The sequence below is a fragment of the Mesocricetus auratus genome, unplaced genomic scaffold (genome assembly GCF_017639785.1).
Source record: "Mesocricetus auratus isolate SY011 unplaced genomic scaffold, BCM_Maur_2.0 Super-Scaffold_100008, whole genome shotgun sequence".
Classification (NCBI taxonomy): domain Eukaryota; kingdom Metazoa; phylum Chordata; class Mammalia; order Rodentia; family Cricetidae; genus Mesocricetus; species Mesocricetus auratus.
Window position 1 is genome coordinate 71,563,092 of NW_024429192.1, and position 19,460 is coordinate 71,582,551.

A 19,460-nucleotide genomic window follows, 5' to 3' on the forward strand; every position below is an offset into this window, starting at 1 on the left:
ACACTTGCACACACAAACATACATATTAATATATTAAATAAACAAGTAAATATTTGAAAGCTGTTTGATTCTTTTGGGAGCATTTTGTTACTTTTTTCTGTATGCTTATGGTTTTGACTTCATTTTACCCATTTGTTAGTATTGTTGTCATTAAAGTATTGCTGTGAACTACGGAAGAAGCAGGTCTTTATGAATCAAGGATGCTAGGTCTCCTTCATACCCACAGATGAAGAATTCTGTGCATCTTAAGTTTTAACAAATGCTGATCTAACACAGAGTACAAACTGATGTGGTTTGGGTTATGAACTTTTCCTGATTCCTTCATTTATTCTACTTCCTCCCACCATATGCAGCAAAAGAACTTCCTGAATTCCAGGCTGGAGTATTATATACCAGGATTAAGATTCTTACATTTTGAAATATTGAAAATTATTATGTATACTTATTTTTATTATAAATTATTTGTGTGACTATGTGAATGCAAAAACACACAGAGACATATATAGCACACACATGATCAGACAGACACACACACACACTGGTCACAGCTGTTGGGTAACTCTGGAGCTCAAAGTATAGGAGGTTATGAAACACCCTAAATAGGTGAGTGATAGGAATGAACTTGAATATACTACAGATATGTGCTGTTAGCCACACAACATATTTAAAATTATGCTACAGTCCTGAATTAATATTACTTAAAGGAATTTTTAACACAAACTTTGCTATTATCAATGAATCCATTGTATTGAGTAAACATACTGTATCAGCGTAGTAACAAAACTTCCCTTCATGGTGATGAACATTCTCATAAAGTCTAAACCACATTAATTGTTTAGTCAATGACTTTTGGTGTAACTTCTATTAAAATATACTCTTTTATTTTGTTCTGAAATAGTTCATTTGAGAAAGCTAACATCACCAAACTTTATTAAGCCAATTAAGAATAAAGTGAGTTCAAATCAGCACTTAACTGACAGTTTAAAAGAAAATAATAGAATCATAGTGAGGAATTTTTGTAGGATTGTCCTGCAAAATGTCCAAAGACATGATTTGGATACTCTCAGTAACCTATATTGTATGTCAGACATATAATTTTGAGTCATTTTCTGTTAGCATGAGTAGAGCACTGTCATCTTAAGAATTGATAAAACTTAGTTATCAAACATATAACTCCTAAGTCCCACCATCCATAAACCTTGTCTATAGTTTTGTCCTCATCTGTTCTTCTTATTCTTAGTACAAAGATATCATACAGAAATCTATCCTAATCCAAAATATTTTAATGCCAGTTTTTCACAAACATAACTTTATGTTTCATATTCAATGTGTTTTCTCAAACTTACTGTTTCTTTCAATTGTTCTTATCAAGAGGAGAAACTAAAATATGCATATTGATTGCTATATGAAATTAATATTACTTGTATATAGACATTTAACTTTTAACCAATTTTTGTTAGGGGACTTACTTGCTTTGGATTGTCAGCCTGTATCCCTAGTTGTACTAAAATTTACTGGCCTCAAACTGGGAAATCCACTTGTCTCTTCCTCTCAAGAGCTAGGATTAAAAGCATGTCCTACCACCTCCCTTATTTTGGTTACAAGTTGTAAGGTAATGGTGGTATTTTATTAACCTACGTTTTTATTAACCTACATTTTGCAACATGGCTCATGGCTTTATCTGTCATCCAACATATCTTGCTCACTCTGCATCACCTGGCAACCCCTTTCTTCTTTCCCAGATAGTCTTCTGTGTCTTGCTGTCTTTCCTATGTCTCCTGCCTAGCTAACTGTCATCTAGCTGTTTAATAAACCAATAATTAGGTCCCTTGGCAAAGACACATCTACACAGTAAACAAAAAGATTATTCCACAACTATGGCTTTAAAGTTATCTGTGACCTTGAATGGGGAAATGTTTTGTAAACAAGACCTGGAAAGTGGGTGAAGGGTTAAGTGAGTCAGACATCTGTGATTACATTTACCTATGTTCATTTTTATGAATAAATTTATTTTCATTACAACAGTTTAAATACCATGAAATAAAGTTGAGTAATCTCTTCTCAATTTGCTTTATCTCTTGGTTGCTCCCACATGCAAAATTCCTTTTTCCTGGGATAATTTTTCTTCTTACTCTCACAGTCAGGGCAGTGGATTTAAAGCAAACTTTCTGACAAATATGGTATACTGTGATGAGACCACATCTCATCTCCTGATTCAGCTGTCGAATGAAGGACTTGTGACAATTGTCCTCTATTATCCATATGCAAAAAATAGCTAACTCGCTGTAAGACTGAACCCAGTGATTTATACATCCATAAGGAGTTTATGTGTGTGTGAAGTTAGCAGCACTCAACCTGAAAAAGGTAACAAGCACTTTTTCTCCTACAAAGAAAGCATTTTGCGCCTAGTATATTGGTCCCTGCTTTTAATCTTAGAACTTGAGAAGCAGAGACAGTTGGGTCTCTGCGTGATTGAGTTCAATTTCATCTACTTAGTGACTCAAGACAGTCAGAGCTACATAGTGAAATCCTCTCTCAGAAAAAGAACATAAAAGAAAACAGGAGAGAGAAAAGAAGAGTGCCCAGGGAATTTGTGTTAAAAGGAAAAGCAAACCTGATTGGAAAGGTTTCGGTTGTGTGATATTGCTGGATTACCAAGTCACTGGGGGTGAGATTTGAACTTTCAAGGCCTTTCACAATTTCCCTCTTGACATTTGAGATGTGAGGCCCAAACTTCTGATCCTGTTGCCTGCCTGTGTCTTCCCTGGCATCATGGTTTATTATCCGTGCATAACCATGATCCTCCTATAAACTTTCCCTTCTATGAGTTGCCTTTTTCATGGAGTTTTAACAATGCAATTGAACATTAATTAATACAGTGAACAATCAACCACTTGATAGGGAGGAGAGCTTTGTATGAATAGTGAAGAAGCACAAATAATGAGAAGGCCAGCTTTGAGCTCTGGTCATCACTTAAAGAAATAACCAATAAGAGAGAAAAAGTTATGCCATTCTAAGTAAGACTGAGAAAGTTGGATAAATCCATCAGAATCTCATATCAGCCAGTAGGACCTGCTGCTTCGGTTTGTGATCAAACAGAACCTCTTAGCAGCCTGTATGGCTTGGTGTGGGATTGTGCTAAACATGCTAGGCTTTAGAGGCTGCTCCAGAAAAAGCAACTCTAATTCTGGCACTCACTGTAATTCTATACAAAAGAATGATGCCCTAATACTCTCAGAATAAAGGCTCCTTTATATGAATTTTGTGTGTTTAATTTCTTTGCTTATTTGTTGTTGCTATTTCTGTCTTCCATGTATGGTGTCTTGTAATTTAATTGGTTATTTTAAGCCTAATGTGAAATTTTAATGATGGCCTCAATTCGGGATAAAGAGAGCCCTAAAGGTCACATGTAAAAATGTTGACAGAGTCTAAAGGGCATTGTAGTCATTTATACTTCCTTCAAAATCTCTTGGGAAGGCTCACTAAGTAAAGCAGGGATTGCAGAAGTAACATGGGGAAGGTCTTGTGTATTCAAGAACAATGCCCAGTCATTGTGGCTGTTTCTATTATTTTATCATGAGTGTAGAGTTTCCTACCACACTGCCTCATAAATGTTCTTACAGAACGCTTCTTTACAATTTGCTGGAGTTACAAAAACTGATTTGAACATGAAACAAGAAAGTCTTCCTACAAACAATAGGCCTTCCTTTGGTGAGTAACAGTGAGAACTTTAGATCTATTGCTCTAACCTGAAAGGAGAATTATCTCACCTCCTTAGCTGTACGTAATGGATTTGATTTTACGAAGTCATCACTCTATACAATCGGTGCCTTTTTCCTCTTTCCTCAAGAGTTCAAGAAAAAATTCCTAGACCCACAGTCAATACTCTTGACTAATAAGCAGAAAAACATCCTGTAAAAGAGGTTCTTTGTCCCGGATTGAGCCCCAAATAAACACACAAAGAGTTATACTAACTATGTAACAGTTGGAAAATGACTAGGGTTTATTTGCTATCTCTGTCTTAATTATTAACCAATTTCTGTTAATCTAATATTTCCACACAGTCTTATCTTACCAGAGAATGGTCTGAACCTCTAACTCCTTTGGAGGGCTACAAGGTGAATGCCTCTGTCTACATGTCCCAGAAGTCTCCTCATCTCCTAGTCCGGCCTATCTCCATACTTCTGTTGATCACAGTGTTTTATTCATCAACCAATGAGAGAAACATATATACAGAAGGAATTCCCCTCATCATCTCCCCTTTTCAGAATAAATGAAAAGAAGTGTTTTAAATTTAACATAATAAAATTATTTGCAGCAAAACAGTTTTCAAGCAAGAACTATACTTACAGTATTTAGTCCATTAACATTTGGCAAGATTTAAAGACATTATTCTATCATTTATTCTATATTTGTGTGTCTAAAGTTTCATATGTAACTTATCTTTTATCCTAACTAAAGGAAAACCATAATCATACTATCTGTCTTCAACTCCATCAAAGACCTCAGAAGGTAACATATAAACTATAGAACTGACAGTGACATCCCACTGCCTATTCAGTCACCCAGCTTTCCTCTGTAATATTGGAACATCCATCTTCAGCCTAAAAGCAGTAAATTTTAATCCGTCCCATCTGCATTGGCAGTTTGTCAGTGCTTTTGCTCAGTGTCCTGCAGAATGTCTGACAGACTCTTTTATGAAGCAGGAATCCTCAAGGACTGTTCCATCTTGTTTAGTCATTTTCCTGTGCAGCCTGTATATCCAGTTTGGACAGAATACATTCAAATAGTCCAGACAAGAACAGTCTCTTGCCCAAATGGCTAGTCTTGCCATATTTAAAGAAAATTCCATAACGAGTTTCTTTGATGCCCATCTTCCTCTCTTATGTAATTGTTGTTGCCAGGAGCAACAATTGTCATGAAAAACAGTAAACCATTTTAATTGCCATATTCTTTGGTATTTGAAAGGTTTGAGAAATATCTATCCATTTGAAATATATCTCTATATATCTAGAAAATCTAACTAACATAACTGTAATTTTTGAGAATTATAGGTGATTAATATAATCTATATTTAATTATACATTATATTTTATAAATGAATGATATAAACACAATAACTAAATTAGAGGAGAACTATACATATCACAAAATTGACCTTAAATTTGTATCAATAAACCAAAATCCATATCAATGTAAACTATTCATTTCTATATCATATTCTCCTTTTTTCTTTAAAAAGAGATTTGTTATCATAACTAATCATTTACACTCCACCCCATTTAAATGAAAACAACATTTATAAACAATATTTGGTAATATGGGTATTATTCTCTCCAAACTTCTTCCTGCTGTTTGGGGTGCTGTCAATACCATGGTGATCCCAAGAAAACCCAGAAGCCTGAACAAATCCTGGCTGTAGCACTCTGAGGTTGCCTTGGTTCAGCTGTTTTTGATGCTGGATCACCTGGGCTACTGCTTCATGGGGTCTTGCTTGATCAAACCATGTAAGTCTGGAAGGAATCCACAGTTTTTCATTTTCTGGGCAAATAAAAACTCTTTTCCAAAGTAACATATCCTTAGATTTAAATTTAGAAGTCAAAGAATTTTCAAAATATATGTTGGATTAATCCAGCAGCTTTTATAATCAAATGTCTGTTATCAGCTGTTGCTCTTTCCACAGCAATCAAAACATTCAAAGATAACACAATAACATATAGTATCCAGATTCTCTGTGCATGTGTCATCTTTATGTGGCTTTTGTTTTTTGTTCTATTTCATTTCCTTTTATTTTTCTGACACGGGGTTTCTCTGTGTACTGTTATTCTTCCTGGAATTCACTCTGTACACCAGGCTGGCTTTGAAATTATACAAATTCTTCTGCCTCGGCCTCCAAATTGCTAAGATTAAAGGCAAGGGCTATAACTGCCCAGCAACTCTATTTCTTTCTGCTTTCATTTTTTTAACCATCATACCTTTATTTTTTTTCTCTCCCAAGCCTACGTATATTTTTAAACACTTAAACACACTGCTAACCCTTAAGAGGTTTTTCTTCATCTGAATCTGTCTTTACTATAAATCTTTATCTCTTTGTGGCCAGGAGTCATTTATTTGCTAATTAGCATGGCTAGAAGAGCTGTGTTTTTTTTTGTTTTAATTTGTTTTTGTTTTTTGTTTTTTTGCTGCTTTTGCTGAGTCAGGAAGTCTCCCCTAATTGAACTGCTCGCCTCTCATATCTCCAGCAAACAGCCCACCTCAGAAAATGCTGCTACCAAGAAGCCATGCTTGCCTCTGTTCTTTTGTTTTTATAATTCCTTTTGAAGTTTTTGTCAGGTTTTACATGGAAATTCATACAAACCATGTCTGGGCTAAATTTTGTTATAGGATTTCCCACCCAATTCTGCAGTCACCTATCTGCCTGCCTCTATTGACCACAGTGTTTTATTAATCAACCAATGAGAGACACATATATACTGAAGGACATCCCCCCCCCATCAAAATCCATTGAGTGTGGTAGCTAAGAACTTCAGATGTTGCTTTTAAAAATCATAGGCCAGCCTTAGTAGCAAGAGAGCAGAACAGTTCCTGTCCTGCTTCCTCATTCATCCAGTTCACTGTGTTTACCCAGTGCTATAATATGCACCACAGTAATAGACAGCTTCATCTTCAGACTGGACATTGGAGATGCTCAAATATCGATTTGCCCCAGAGCTGGAGCCAGAGAATCGATCAGGGATCCCATCTCCCTTGCTGCTGCTTCCAGCACTCCGAAGATACATCACATACTTAGGAGCCTTATCTGGATGTTGCTGGTGCCAACCAATGTTGTAGGTGCTGTGCTCACTACTCAGGGTGCAGGTAAGTTTGACTGAGCCTCTCAGCGAGGCAGAGGCAGAGGGTGACTGAGTCAACACAGGTTGAGAGAAAGAACCTGGAAATAGAGAAAAACATTATGTTCCAGAGTGAAAAGACAGGACAGAATGTATCTGACTGTCATATTGTGTCCCTGATTGGGATCAGGGTGCAGATGACTTCTGACCTGTGCATTGAAGGAGGAAGAAGAAGAGAAGAGTCAAGGCCATGGTGCAGACACCACTGAACTCTGCTGAGACAGACATTGTATGATCTCTCTTATCGTTTAATAATTCTCAGAGTACTTATAGGGCCCATCATGCAAATTTATCTCTGTCAGCCAAATCCCTTCATAGGTGTTTGAGCCACCAAAATCTGGGTGTTACTTCCTGTCTGAGGCTTCTCAAGACAACACAGTGGCCCCAGCTGCTGGTCCTGTTGAATCCTGAGCAGATACAAATAGATATTTGTTTTCTCAGCTGAGGGTCTCCAGATTCTTCAATGGTACTTATGGACTCCCACTGAGCAGGTTCGGGTATGTCATGTCTGTTTCAAGAAGACTTTTTCTGAGGCTTGTGACTACTAAGCACTCTCTGATCAAGGTCAGAATAACTTGCCTCCTTGAGGCTGGTTTTACATCATCTCTATTATTTTGTTTGCTTCACCTCAGTGGGAACTCTGGGTATACCAGTGGTTCCTACCACATGACTGAGGTAACATATCAGATATCCTGAAGATCAGTTATTTGCATTATGATAAATTATGAAACATAACAGTGACAAAATTACAATTATGAAGTAGCAATGCACAATTTTATGGTTTGCAGACACCACATAATGACAAACTGTATTAATGTGTCTCAGCAGTAGGAAGTTTGAGAGCAAATGTTGCTAGACTTTAATGTATAAAAATATCTTCATTCATGGGCTTTCCCAACTGAAGCCAAAGACAGAGAAACTACTCCATGAATCTCTTCTTGTACTATAGCCAGGCTCCTCTTTCCTTCTCACCCTTTCTTTCTCTCTCACTCCTTCCCTCCCTTCATCCTCCCCCCTCTCCTTGGTTCTTGAGAAGACTGACCAATAGAGACACACTGGTGAGTATTGGCATCTAGGATGATAAATATTATGCTTCATGACTCTGTTGATACATTAGAAATAACAAATTTTGAAAAATCACATGGCAAAACCAAACAGGATTATAGAAAAAATTGTACTAACTGCAAGAAGACAAAACACTGTGGGCCTGTAATTGTCCTTAAGTATTAGAGGGTATTAACGAAGAATGAGATTTTAAGGTGGTTTCCAAAAATATTCATGGAAACTTGCCATGGCTGATAGGAAAGTGTCAAAAAATGAGCGTGGTCATTCCAAAGTCAGGCTTACTTAAACTCCATGAACCTGACAGAGATGGAAGAAAGCCGGGAAATGTGACACACATCCAGGTCATGCAGTAAATTTGCAGAGATCTATAGGATCCTTCTGGACTGTGGAGTTGCCAGGGTACTGGGGAAATGGTGATTACGTGCATTGTGAGCCATTTGCTATCACCACCACCACCTCATTACATCTCTGCAGCTCAGCGACCAGTTATACTCCCAGGGAGGCTGTGGCAACTTGAGAAAACTCCTGCTGAGCTGTAACTTCTTGTCCCGTGAGCTTGGCCCAGGAGATTACATGACAGTCAAGAATCAGTTTCAGGTCTTCTCAATATCTCAGAAACACACAGCACCCCCTGCTGGACTATGGATAGTTTCCTTATGGTTTGTATTAAAAATCTTCCATATTATTTGCATTTCATGGGTATAGGTTCCTTTGTTCATTCTTGAAATTAGTACTAGTTTTGTTTTGTTAAACACTAAAATTCTATCCATTTAATTTTCATTGTTTTTATGACTGTTGTGCATTCTGAAGCTTAGTTATTTTTCCTTTTAATAAGTAACACCTATATGTTTCTGCTGTGATTTTTCAGTGAAAAATCTTTGCCATATAAATAGACAACCTGATCCAGCTCACTGTTGGTGTCCTTGTATTATATTTTTATCATTCACATTGTAACTGTTCTGCTATAGAATACTCCAGAGTTCTTCATCAGACCTGAAATAATACCCTGAATTTAGGTTTGTTTCTCAACTACTCTTTCATTTTTGTTTCTTGGGGAAAATGAGACACACCTTGCTTTGGAAGCTATAACTGTGTTTTCCTTTAATTATTCCATCCTTTTATGCTACACTTATCCTATTTAGCAACTGCAGATCCAAGCTCCTAGCAGCTGCTAGGCCACAAGAGCTGAGGCCTGAGGGAATTCTGTTCCTTCATGCACCCACTCTTTCAAAGCTACTAAGGAAACTTATTTTAATCTCTGTCGCACTAAAGTACTCAAGATTCAAAGGCCGAGGTAGAATTCTGCTTCCCAGAGAGGCTGAATTACATGTAGTTCACCTAGCTCACTTCTTCGCATCTCTCAAGAAGTCCTCCTGCTTTTTCTTGCCCCTCCTTATAAAACCTGTAGACTTATCTCTACAACTTCCTCTCAGCTAGTTGCTGATACTGCCTTCTGATTGCAGAATAATTTTATTTTTATCAAGCAACATGTTTGCATCTTTGAACAAATATTCCAGAGCATAAACAAAAGTAACACACCTCAATATAGTATTCTATAACATAACTGAGTATTAAAGGAATTTCAGATTTTATTGTCAGTGAAATTTTATTAGACATTCACAGCCTTGGCAGTGTTTTTCTTTTTTCAAATGTCAAACTAAAACACGGCCCACATTGAAATTAATAAGTAATGTTATTTAATGGCAGAGAATTATCAGTTATAGATTTTATTATGACTTGGTATGACACCTTGAGAGTCTGTGTTATTTCAGTTGATCACTCCTATGCTACAAGGAATGACAGAGAAAAAAGGAAAGAAATATTGGAATGGAGGTATGACAGGTAATAGAGAATATGACTAGCATGCAAGGAAGACTGTGCTCAAGACCCAGAGCTGAAAAAAAGTTTAGACTTATTTTTATTACACACACACACACACACACACACACACACACACACACACTAATGAGGAAGAGAGAGACAGAGAGAGAGAGAGAGAGAGAGAGAGAGAACATATAGATAGCTGTTGGATTGCCTTAAACCTTGAACTATGGGGATTCATGAGGTAACCTACATGAGTGCAAGAAATCAGCATGAACATTCTGTAAGAGCAATTAGTGCTCTTAACCATGAAACTGCATCTCTAGGGACCAAAAAAGTTTAAAATTATCCCATTTTTCTGAAATTATATTACTTAAAGGGATCTTGAAATGGCAAACATAGTATATGAGTACAGTGACAAAAATTTCCATTCCTGATGAAGTATTTTTATAAAATCTAGATTACATTATTAGTTAATTACTGTATATCCAAGGCTTTTATCTCTCTAAAATAACCTATTCCATCTATGCCCTCTATGCCTGGAGATTTGCTGTTTTAATTATGTGTAGGTCTTGTGCAAAGAACCATAGCTCTTGTAAGTTTATGATTCAGATAGCATATCATATCCAAGAGACAGCATTTCAATGGATATTTCAAAGTAGACCAACGATTCCATATTCTTTGGTTCTCGTGTTATTTTCATCCCCATTCCAATGTTCCCTGAGTTTTGTTGTCTGTTTGAGGGGAGGTGGGAGTTGATAAATACATACCATTTAGGACTGCACCCCGAGTCTCTTAACCTCAGGACTATGATTAGTTATGTGTCTCTACATTGTCTCATGCCCATTGCAAAAACTAACTTATTAACCAAAATTGAGTCTATGGGTATGAGCATATATGTTTAGAAAGAAGTATGACAGCATGGTCACTTAGCAATATAACAATAGGAACTTCTAACCTACAACTCATGATTCCCTCTACTCCAGTCATAGATTTCTGACCAGGATTACAGTAACATGTATAACATTAAAACTGTGAAGTTTTTAAACATAAAGTCATTATTCATCAAAAGTTAATGGACACAAATACAACAGTCCTTTTTAAAATGCAATATTTAATACTTAACAAAGAAATGAAGGGCTGAATGGCCAAATGTGAGCTATGTAGACTGGAGCGTACAGACAGAGTGCCTAGTAACCTATGAGAAAACATCCTGATGCCAGAGATTTCCATTGGTGTATAAGGTCAGTGTACATTTATTTTGAACAATTTGTAACAACTTTTTCATGTATTTTTAATGTTCAATAACATGCATCAGAGTACATTATAAGTATAAAGTAATAGATTTGATATGACATATTTTCTTATGCATAAAGATATTTATTTCATCTCTATATTTTCTGCTATTATGCCCTGCTTTTGCCCTTTCTCACTTCTACACTGACAAAAATCCCCCTGTTACATACATGAGTATTTGGCCTACTCTTCTTCCACACATAAGAAAAAATATGGCAAATTTGACTTTGTTAGCTTCCTTTATTTCCCTTCCCATCATAATCCAATTGTGTTTATTAATCTTAGAAATAGGTGGTTAGTTACTGTTAGCCTTGAATGATTTTTTGATTTATCATTTTATTACCCTTGGAAAAGTTGTATGTTACTATGCCTAGTAACAATGATGTCATTTGTGTGCTTCACTTAACACAAACTCTGAGAAGGTATGCTTTATTCTGGATAAAAAGCCTTGCTAAAAAGCTGCAAAATATACTCAGATTCAAACTGCCTTTGTGTTTGTTTCTATTTGTCACTACCAAATCGTTACCCACATAGTCTTTGAGAACCCTCATCCCAAGTACCCCCATATCAGGCTAGCGTGGTCCATGGCAGCTCTACTCTGAGGACTGGCTTTCATAGTAGCCAAAGATGCTTTAAAAGCTACCAATGGAGAATAGTTATCAATTGTCCTTCTCAGCTACTATACCAATGGCCTACAGTTAACCAGCATGAAAATATTTGAAGTAACCACCAGTTATCTAATTGGACTGAAGGATCACTAAATAGGAGAAAATGTGTTGATATTTAAAACTTTGTCAACTACCTATAGTTGATAAGGTCATGGTTTCTAGAGGAGAACACTGTTGCCACTTTCCTATAGCAGTATAATTTCTAATGGCATTCTCAATAATTATTCACACACTTACAGACACGTGTAGTACTTTGACCCCATCAAGAAAATGCCTTTTTTAACCAGAGCCTATTTACAGAAATCTACCTCTCATGAAAATACAGGGAACAGATCACCCCAAGTGATATACTCATAACAATCTTCTATAGTCAAGGAGTAGAGAACATCATGAGAGAAAGATTGTAAGAACTAGGGATCCAGAGCATCTGCTGTGAAATAGTGGCCTTTATATATGACAGGAAGTTGAAAAACATGATTACCCAATAAAGACTGGCACAATGGCAAAACCAGTTGACAGTGATGGAGTAAATCAATTGATTAATAGATGCAGGAGCTACAAGCTATTATCTTTTCTGAGAGGTAGATAATCAGACTTCTCTAGGAACAAGGTCTTCAGAAAATGGCATTTAAAATGGTTTAGATTTTTTCTTGACAATGAGAAATGTCTGCTCCTGGCAGCACCAATTACATCTGAGAGGAAGATAGGTATCAAAGAAACTACTTATGGAGTTTGCTTTCAACATAGCATGATTAGCCATTTGGGTAAAAAATTGCTCTTTCCTTTTCTCGTTGTAGAGTGGACATGCAGGGCTGACAGGAAAGTGACTGCTGAACTTGGACAGTCCTACAGGGTTCCTGCTTCATGGAAGAGTCTGCCAGACATTCTGCAGGACACAGAAGAATGATTGACAAACTGCCAATGCAGGCGGGCAGGTTAAAATTTCTTGCTTTGCTGAGAAGTCTTCCAGACACACTGTGGCATATGGGCTGAAGATGGATGCCCCAACTTTGCGGAAGAACTTTGAGTGAGTGTCCAGATAGTGAGATGTCTCTGTCAATTTTAGTGTTTATATATCATCCTTCTGTGGTCTTTGATGGAGTTGAAGACAGATGGTTATAATTATAGTTTTCCTTAGTTATGATAAAAGATAAGCTACATATAAGACTTTAGACTCACATGGATAGGATAGATAATAAAATACTTTCTTTAAATCTTACTAAATGTTAATTGACAAAATATTGTAACTACAGTTCTTGCTTGATAACTGTTCTGTTAGTATATTTGCCTATGTTAAAGATAAAACCTTTCTTTTTATTCAGACAGAAAAGAGGCGATGATGGGGGAAGTCCTTCTGTGTATATGTTTGATTTATATAAATAAAGCTGTTGGCCAATAGAGAAGCAAGATAGGTGGGATTAGGAGTTGAGGAGGATTCTGGGAGAGGCAAAGTCAGTCACGATGTAGGACATCAGAGGAGTAAGATATCCGGACCCTTTTTCCAGTAAGAGTAGGCCACATGGTAATACTCAGATTAGTAATTATGGGTTAATATTTAAGTCAGAGCTAGCCAATAAGAAATCAAGCAAATGGCCAACAACTTTATAGTTAATAAAGCATCCTGTGTGTTATTTGGGGGCTGAGACAGTGGCCAGACCCAGGTGACTGTTGGGAAGAGTGCACGATATAAATACGTATCTATGCAGGCAACCCTTCTCCCCTGTGTCCGAGTGCAGAACAAGTGCCATAACAGAAGATGGAGTTTCTTCCCTTGGTGGTCCCACTGCTGCTCAGCCCCAATAAGTACAGGGAGACATATTAATTATTAAACTGTTGGCTGATGCCTCAGCTTCTTATTTCTATTAATCTGTGTATTGCCACGAGGCTGTGGCTTACCCATAATCTGGCATGTTACTCCTTCAGCTGTTTGGTGTCTCTCTTCTGGTCTCTCTCTACCTCCTTTCCCCAGAATTCTCCTCATCTGGTAGCCCTGCCTATACTTCCTGTCTGGCTACTGGCCAATCAGTGTTTTCTTCATCAACCAATATGAGAAATATATATACAGAAGAACGTCTGCCATCACATGGCACTAAAAGTAGACACATGTTTGTCCAGTCCCCAACCAGCAGACTTTCCAGGGAAATGCTGTGAAAAGTGTAGGGTCTACCACCCACTAATTCAGTTGATGTCAATGAACTGTAGAGACCCTAGAGAAAAGTTATTTATCATTTTATTAAAATACCCATGGCAACAACAAAACAAGTCTGCAGATGACATCAATGATTTTTGCTGTCTTATAAATTTATTTTTGTTATTTTAATCTATATATTTTTATTTTCATTTTCTTCTTGATTCTGTGTAGGTTTCACATCAAGCATCCTATTCCCATCTCTCTCCTTTTCCTAACATATCCACCTTCCACCCTTGAAAACTCTTCCCCTAAAAAGACAAGGAAAAACAAAAGACAAATAAGCAAAAAGCAATAAAAACCAAACTAACACACAAAGAAATCTCATCATGTAAGCTGTGCAGTGACAGAGTGAGTCAAACATGATACCCTTTCCTCCACACATCCTTACTAATAAGTTTTCATTGCAATGAATCATGGGTCCAGTTTGAAGCCTCTGGTTTTGCTACACCATTGACACTATGTAGCTCTCTCTTAATTATTAACCCATATCTACTAATATACCTATTTCTACATGTCCTATCTTACTAGAGAATTCCTGGTGCATCTTCTCTTTCTGGTCTCCACATGGTGTCTCTTTGCAGTGCATCTTTCTCTCTCCTTCCTCCTTGCTCTTGTAGCTGCACCTATCCTTCATGCTTGACTATTGGTCAAAGAGTCTTTTATTCCTCAACAAATAAGAAAACATATATACAGAAGGACACCACCCATCATCCCTCAAACACCAACATGGACTTAGGTGGCAGCCAAGATCCCAGGCATGTGCATGGTACTTGATGGCAGTAGGAGCCTCAGATATTAATTCAAATCCTACCTGAGTCTGGGCCATAACCAAGACATGGCCCTGTTATGTCTCAGCTCAGAGTGTAGGACACCCTGGCCCTAGTTTCCAACACATGTCATTCAGGTCTGTATGGCATCATCAGTGGCATGACCCTTGGACACCAACCCTGTCACGTGTTTTGTACCAGCTCCTGAGCATCTGTGTGGCTTTAGGTGGCAACATGGGCCATGGACATCAATACTGACCCAGGCTACAGTAGTACCATGAACACAGACATGGTCCCTGGTAGCAGCCTGGATCAGGATATCATCATGGCCAAGCTGACATCACACTTGACCCAGATGATCATGGCCTCAGTGGCAGTGTGGCACCAAAGCACCAGCATAGTTCCTTTTGACATCCCTATCTCCAGCCATCCACTCAAACTTCTTTAGTAATGGTAGCCCTAGACACTAACACAGACTCTCACTGTGGTAGTGCTAAAGTCCCAGACACAACCCTCAGTAGTACTCAAGACCCAGAAATCACTGGGGAACAGGTGACAGTGCAGGCCTCTTTGAAGGTCATCGCTTCTTTGGGAGTAAATCCCTCTGACCTCAAAATGGTTATACATGGTGGCTCAGCCTGGCTATATCCAAAGGGACCTCAGTGCTAACAGAATGCCCAAACATCAAAACAGTTCACTACAGCTGCATAAGGTCAGTGCTACCAGACATGGCCCTTGCTAGTTGCCTAGGCCCAGGCATCACCTTGGTTTATTGTGTATTGTTTTACTCTTTTGACAATTTGGAAGGCCCACCATCCCTCTCACAAATAAATGACTCACAGTCTTAATTATGAGTGCCTGCCCTTAACTCAGCTTGGTTCTTGCCAGCTTTTCTTAACCTAAATTATCCCATCTATTTTTGAACTCTGGGCTTTTATAGGTTTTTTTATTCCTGTATGCCTTTTCTTTTCTTCTTACATGGTGCCTGGCTGTGTGACTGCGTGGCTGGCCCCTGAAGTCCTCCTCTTTCTCCTTGTCTTTATACTCTTTGTCTACCAGCCATGCCTATCCTTGTTCCTACTTCACTATTGGCCATTCAGTTTTTTACTAGAATCATCAGATGTTTTAGACAGTCAAAGAGTCACTGCTTCACAGATTTAAATGAATGAACAATAAACAGAAGTCACACACTGTACAATAATATTTTACCCCAATGGTCCCAGGTGGCAAGCAGGCCACCAATATCATCCAGATTCTCAGTACCCTAGACTTCAGATATTCCTGTCTCCCCAGCATCTAAAACAATTCTTTTCCTCTCTATTCCTTTCCTAACAATATGCTCACAATAATGGTGCTCAGTCACCCAGTGTCACAGACAAGAGATTGGTCTATGCCTTCCCCAGGTGAGAGGACTGGGGTGGAGCTGTATCTGTCTACTGTGCACCTGGGTCTCATGGCATTGGATGGGTGGTAGTTAGCCTCTGTCCATCCGTGGTAAGAGTCCTGGGATGGAGCTGTAGCAGTCCTCATTGTCTTGATTTTCTTTTATAAAAAATACATAGTATATATTTAATATCTATGACAGTTTTATAATTATTACCTTCATTTTAGGGAAGATATTTACACTACATAAATTGTTTTCTGTGGGGATATTTTCACTTTTAATTTTAAAAGCATGTGTTTCTACTGTCTTGCCCTATTCTTACTTCAGCTAAGAATTCTGCTCAAATGATGGGGGGTTCCATTTTCCTTTAACCAACCATCTGTCATCTAATGTTTGCTGCTGTTACATTTTTTCACCTTCTGTTTACTGCCTTCCTTTTACATGTTGGTTTCTTATATTTTACCAGGTGCATAAATTTTTATCATTCCTTCTTCAAATACTTCAATCTTTTACACTGATCCTGTCTTCTCAAAAGTGACTGCACTCACAAAGACAGACAGACACACACCACATACATAATGAGTTGTAAAATTCATTGATGCATTGATGTCCTGAAAAGTTTTGCAAATTTTCCTCATTATTATTTGGGGTTACATGCTCTAAATCCAACATAGTTCCCAACATATTTCACTCAAGTATTCCACCATTGAACTATACCCTCAGTTATGTGGAATCTTTATCAAATTCCTCTCCATTTAATTTGATGTTGGAAATAGACTAGTTGTAAATTGCTTTATTTTGCCTGAGTGTGTGCATTTAATCCTGGTTCTTCCCAAGATTTTATTATGAAGAGGCATTGGATTTTGTCAAAGTTTTTTTTCAGCATCTAATGAGATAATTGTGTGTTTTATTTCTGTTAATTTGTTTATATGGGGGAATACTTTGACTGATTTTCATATGTTGAACCATCCACATAGTCTTCTGTTTTTCCAACTTGTGTGGTTTTTGCCTGTTTCTATGTAGTCTTCTGGGGTTATGGGGAATGGATGGCCATGGGAAGGATGTTCAGGTACATGGGGATGGTAGTAATATGGGTCTTGGAGGGACAGAGTCCAGTGCATGTTGGGGGTACAGGCACAGCCTGGAGGCAGGTCTCTAAACTGCCTTCAGCCTGGTGGGGAATGCAAAGTTTCATGGTTGGTGCTGGGATGGGAGGGGAAGAGAACAGAATTGGTCTGGGATTTAGTTAGAATCTGGACTTTAGTGCAGTCCACCTGAGCCCAATCACTCACATGTTTTTCCAACTGGTGTGGTAATGTACCTATGAAGTCTGCTGGGGTTTTAGGGGTGTGTTGACCCCTGAAAGTGTTCAATTGCCGTTGGGTGAATGAGTGCTGGTACATTGTTCTAAATCTAGCACTTAGGAAGCAGATAACAGGGATCTCTGTGACTTTTAGGTCAGATTCATCTTCTTAGTGAGTCAGGAAAACTAGACATAAATAGTGAAGCTCTGGCCGGGCGGTGGTGGTACACGCCTTTAATCCCAGCACTCGGGAGGCAGAGGCAGGCAGATCTCTGTGAGTTCGAGGCCGGGCTGGACCGATAGCCTCCGAAACAATACAGAGAAATCCTGTCTCGTAAAAACCAAAAAAAAAAAAAAGTGAAGCTCTGTCTTCAAAAGGTAAAGAAAGGGAAAGGAAAACATCAAGTTCCCAGCAATAAAATTAGTGTAACATACAAGCCATCCAAGAGAAAACTGCAAAATTACAAAAGAAGAATGAACAGGATAGTAGTTGGGGCAGAAAGAAAAGCAGACCATAGATACTCTATCTTACTCAAAGAAAACCTAGATTTAGTATAAAACTGCAGGCATTAGCATGCTAAGTAGCAACTATCACCAGTTGCCCTGTGTAACACACTCTCCTAGGTAGGATCTCAACTTGACTTTATGGATCACTTCTTACAGGCCAGGGAAATCCTTGAGAAAGTGGAGGTAAGTCCCTTAACATTGGGCTATGGACACTCATATAAGCAGAGAACACTTAGCAAGGTTGAATAGAGTTGAGGTGAGCTTGGGGCTATGTAAGGGGAGGGGTATCAAAATCCATTCTATCTTATGAAGCTATCTAAATCAATTCAAATAATAAAATTTTAAATTCTCAATTTGGGCTACAAATGAGCATTATACAATACATATTGAAGGCACTTAGACTTGAAGAAATGTGGTGGTCTGTGGTTTCCAAATGGAATTCTTTTAGACTAACCCTCAGAAACAGGCTTAGGGTGTGTAATGTGGAACATTTTATTAGAAAACCATGACATATGAAGAAAAATGTCAAATCAGGGGTCACATCCACCCACCTGGAAGGATCATTTGGGACTGACCAAACATGTCCAGAAGTTAGGAGTGGTGCTCCATCCCTGAGATGCATGAATATTTCAATATCTAAATCCATAAATATAATCCCCACATAAATAGATGAAATGCAGACAATTTATGATTACTTCAGTAGATATAGAAATGACATTTGACACAATTCAACATAGAAAAAGTCTATTAGGAATACAAGTGTCATACCTTAATGTAATGACTAGCACAGTGAGCGAGTAACTCTAGTGTGTGAGGAATAAGATTATGCTGCTATAACTAACCTCTAGGGCCAAAGCTCATGCTCCCTTTATGTGGGAGTCCACAAGTGACTCAGTTTCTATCTGGAGTCTATTCTGACTTATAAGAAATTAGAGTTCAAGCTGACTTGCCCCAGTCTCCTTGAGATCCATGAGAAGGTTCTGATTAATCCTGTGGAAAAGAGCACATTATGTAACTGACAAGCTTTTGATGCCAGCAGTAGGCACATAGAGATGGGGAAGGCAGTTCCTTGCTGCTAGCAGGACTCATGCGATAAATAATGGACAATGCAGGGAGCTGAATAACTGATTATGCTGTTCTGTGTTCTGCTTTGCCTCTAGTCTGTATTTAAGCAGGGTCTAAATAAAACTCGGGGCTGTGTGGTGTGCTGAAATGCATGTACTGGGCAGTCCTCTTGAATATATCCTGTGTTTCTGTCTCTGTTTCCTTCATATGCCTTTCCTCAGTCCTCATGCCCCTACTGAGTTGACTCAGCAGACTATTTGAGCAGGCTCCTACAACTTTAATGTGTGTGTGTGTGTGTGTGTGTGTGTGTGTGTGTGTACATGTGTATATTTGTATGCATATGCATATCTGTATATTTTCATCACAACCTAGGGTCACATAACAGTATTACTTCAGGACAGAGGCAGAAACCTGAGTAGAGCAAGGAGGGATGTGCCCAGGACATCCTAAAGCATAGCAGAACATTGCAATAAAATATACATTATTCCAATAAATATTTGAGA

At 38.1% G+C, this 19,460-nt stretch overlaps 2 protein-coding genes across 17 annotated transcripts in view; both read right to left on the reverse strand.

The window, feature by feature from the left end:
• The window catches only part of LOC101839749 (Ig lambda-1 chain V region S43), a 612,967-nt gene that overhangs the window by 203,012 nt on the left and 390,495 nt on the right, over positions 1-19,460 (reverse strand). The gene's annotated exons all lie outside the window — the stretch shown is intronic.
• The window catches only part of LOC101841371 (Ig lambda-3 chain C region), a 388,037-nt gene that overhangs the window by 199,534 nt on the left and 169,043 nt on the right, over positions 1-19,460 (reverse strand). The window contains exons 1-2 of one of the 7 annotated variants that reach the window (XM_021231510.2): positions 7,040-7,137; positions 6,625-6,931 (exon numbers count right to left, since the gene is read on the reverse strand). The exons of the other annotated variants lie outside the window; for them this stretch is intronic. Of the exons in view, the coding sequence (XP_021087169.1) occupies positions 6,625-6,931; positions 7,040-7,118 (386 nt within the window). The 5' untranslated portion in view covers positions 7,119-7,137. Of the gene's footprint in view, positions 1-6,624; positions 6,932-7,039; positions 7,138-19,460 lie in introns of those variants that run through there. 7 annotated transcript variants of the gene reach the window in all.